The sequence below is a fragment of the Microtus ochrogaster genome, chromosome 10 (assembly GCF_000317375.1).
Source record: "Microtus ochrogaster isolate Prairie Vole_2 chromosome 10, MicOch1.0, whole genome shotgun sequence".
In the NCBI taxonomy this organism is placed as follows: Eukaryota; Metazoa; Chordata; class Mammalia; order Rodentia; family Cricetidae; genus Microtus; species Microtus ochrogaster.
In genome coordinates this window covers 61249030-61251338 of record NC_022016.1, presented here as the reverse complement: position 1 = coordinate 61251338, position 2309 = coordinate 61249030, and the positions used below count along the sequence as shown (strand labels likewise).

Below are 2309 nucleotides of genomic sequence, written 5' to 3'. Positions count from 1 at the left end.
GTCTGCTTGCCCGCGTTGATGATGTCGGCATCCACTTCATTTTTCAAGGGGTACGGGCCCAAGCCCAGGATCCCGTTTTCACTATGAAGGTAGACTTTCATCTTGGGGCTGATGAAGTTGGTGGCCAAGAGAGGGATCCCGATGCCCAGATTGGCATACATGCCGTCCTCGAACTCGAGAGCCGCGCGCTTGATAATGCGCGTCCTGATGGAGTCCTGTTGCTTGCTCGCGGCTGCGGGCTGGCTGTCGCGCGTGATCACGCGCTCGATGCGCTTCTCATACTTCGGTCCTTTGATCACACGGTCCACGTAGATGTTGGGGATGTGGATGTCCTCTGGGCGGAAAGTGCCCACGTCCACGATCTCCTCCACCTCCACCACAGAGATGTCAGCGGCCTTGCACATGGGCACGTTGAAGTTACGCGCGCTGCCCCGGAAGATCACGTTGCCAGAACGGTCGGCTTTCCAGCCCTTGACCAGGGCGAAGTCGGCGCGGATGGCGTGCTCCAGCAGGTAGTGGCGGCCATTGAACTCGCGCACCTCCCGCGGCTGGCTCAGGGTGACCAGGTGGCCATCTGGCTCGTACCGGATGGGGGCGCCACCTTCCTGCACCAGCGTGCCATAGCCCGTAGGCGTGTAGAAAGCGGGCAAGCCCGCGCCTCCCGCGCGGATGCGCTCGGCCAGGGTGCCCTGCGGCGTCATCTCCAGGTCCAGCTCGCCTGCCAGGAACAACTTCTCGCACAGCGCGTTCTCCCCCAGGTATGAACACACCACGCGCCTGACCTGCTTGGAGGCCAGCAAGATGCCCAGGCCGAAGTCCTCCAAGCCCACGTTGGTGCTGACGATCTTCAGGTCCTTCACGCCCTTGGCCTTCAGCGCGCCGATCAGGTTCTCGGGGATGCCACAGAGTCCGAAGCCTCCTAGCATGACGGTCGCCCCATCCTTGACGCCCTCCACCGCCTTCATAGGGTCCGTGTAGAAGTGGACTCGTCCGTAGCGGTCGCTAGCAAAGCGGAGGACAAGGCGGTGGGGCAGCGCGGGCGGTGGGCGGCAGATGGAGACTCCGCGCGGAAGCGCCCAAGCCAAAAGCCTCAGCGCCGCCATCGCCCACAGGCCACGAGGCTCCCAAGACCCGGACAGAGCGGGAAAGGCCTGTGAGCTGCCCCACGCCACCTCCGTGCTGCGTCACAAAGCTGGGAGGACACTCACTGGGATCGCCATGGGTCACACTCTGCCTGAGGACATCCTTGGCCATCCCTGTCGCCTGACCTGTCTCACAACATCTTGGATAGACACTCGAAAGAATGCTGTTGACAACTGACTGCCAGTGCTGGGTCCAGTCAGCCGCCACGCCCCCCCCCCTACCCTGGAAAGCTCACCTGGGGGCGGGGTTAGGATTCCTCGAGGGGCTGAAGTTAGCTGGGTCTTTTAAAGCCACAATCACATCTGTCCCGTCCCCCCCTCTTCCCTCCCCCCTGCTGCTGTTAAGCTGCTGGAAACTTTCCAAGGACCTTGCCAGCTTTCCCTAACTCAGAGTGACCCCTGCCACCGCTCTGCCCCTCTCCTTCCAAGCTATCCCTCCAGCCTTTTGCTGGACCCCAGACAGGCCAGCCTCCTGCCCTGCTGTCCTTTCTGCCTCACTGCCCCACATAAAGGGCATGAAAACCCTGAGAGTGAAGCACCGGCTGTAAACCTGTGTAGATGGGGAAACTGAGGCTTGGGTACTGAGCTACAACACTGCAGAGCAGGGATAACCCAGGCTCTGCACTAAGAACCTGGGGTGCAGGTCCCCCACCCCTCCTTCCTAGTACATAACCTCTCAGAGTGGAGGTCTGCTGCCCATGAAGAAGTACCCGCCCATTGGATGCCGGAGCTGGCTCTTGGGAGGTCAGTTGCTATTAGGAGCGTCAGGAAGGCAGCCCTGGCTGGGGCCTCCCTGTGTCCAGGACCTCACCACTACCCACTGCGTCCTCAAGAAAGGCCAATTGTGGCCCAGTGAGAGGGCTCCGTATATTAGGCTGGCAGCCTGGGCTGGAACCCCCTCCCAGGACCCCCAGGGCAGCTCCCTGCTAAGCCTGGGAGCCTCACCATCCTCGGTTTCCACATAGAGGCGGAGTCCCAGGTCCTTCTTGTGGTTCAGCAACCAGCGGTCACTGGCTGCCGTGATGTCCAGCACCAGCCAGCCCTCGTCCCCAGATCGGAGCGTCTGAAGATCCAAAAAGAACAAGTCAGACTCCCTGTGGACATGAAAGAACAATTAACCAAGGGCCGAGGTCGCACGCCTGCCTGTATCTTGTGCCTGCCTGGGGG

At 61.4% G+C, this 2309-nt stretch overlaps 2 protein-coding genes across 2 annotated transcripts in view; both read right to left on the bottom strand.

Moving 5' to 3' along the window:
* The window catches only part of LOC102002187 (succinyl-CoA:3-ketoacid coenzyme A transferase 2A, mitochondrial-like), a 4811-nt gene extending 3708 nt beyond the window's left edge, over window positions 1-1103 (bottom strand). The window contains exon 1 of the mRNA XM_005353358.2: window positions 2-1103. Within this exon, the coding sequence (XP_005353415.1) occupies window positions 2-1103 (1102 nt within the window). The remainder of the gene's footprint in view (window position 1) is intronic.
* LOC101982387 (bone morphogenetic protein 8A) overlaps window positions 1-2309 on the bottom strand; it is a 25351-nt gene that overhangs the window by 6112 nt on the left and 16930 nt on the right. Inside the window, exon 3 of the mRNA XM_005353288.2 lies at window positions 2088-2236. Coding sequence (XP_005353345.1) covers window positions 2088-2236 — 149 coding nt within the window. The remainder of the gene's footprint in view (window positions 1-2087; window positions 2237-2309) is intronic.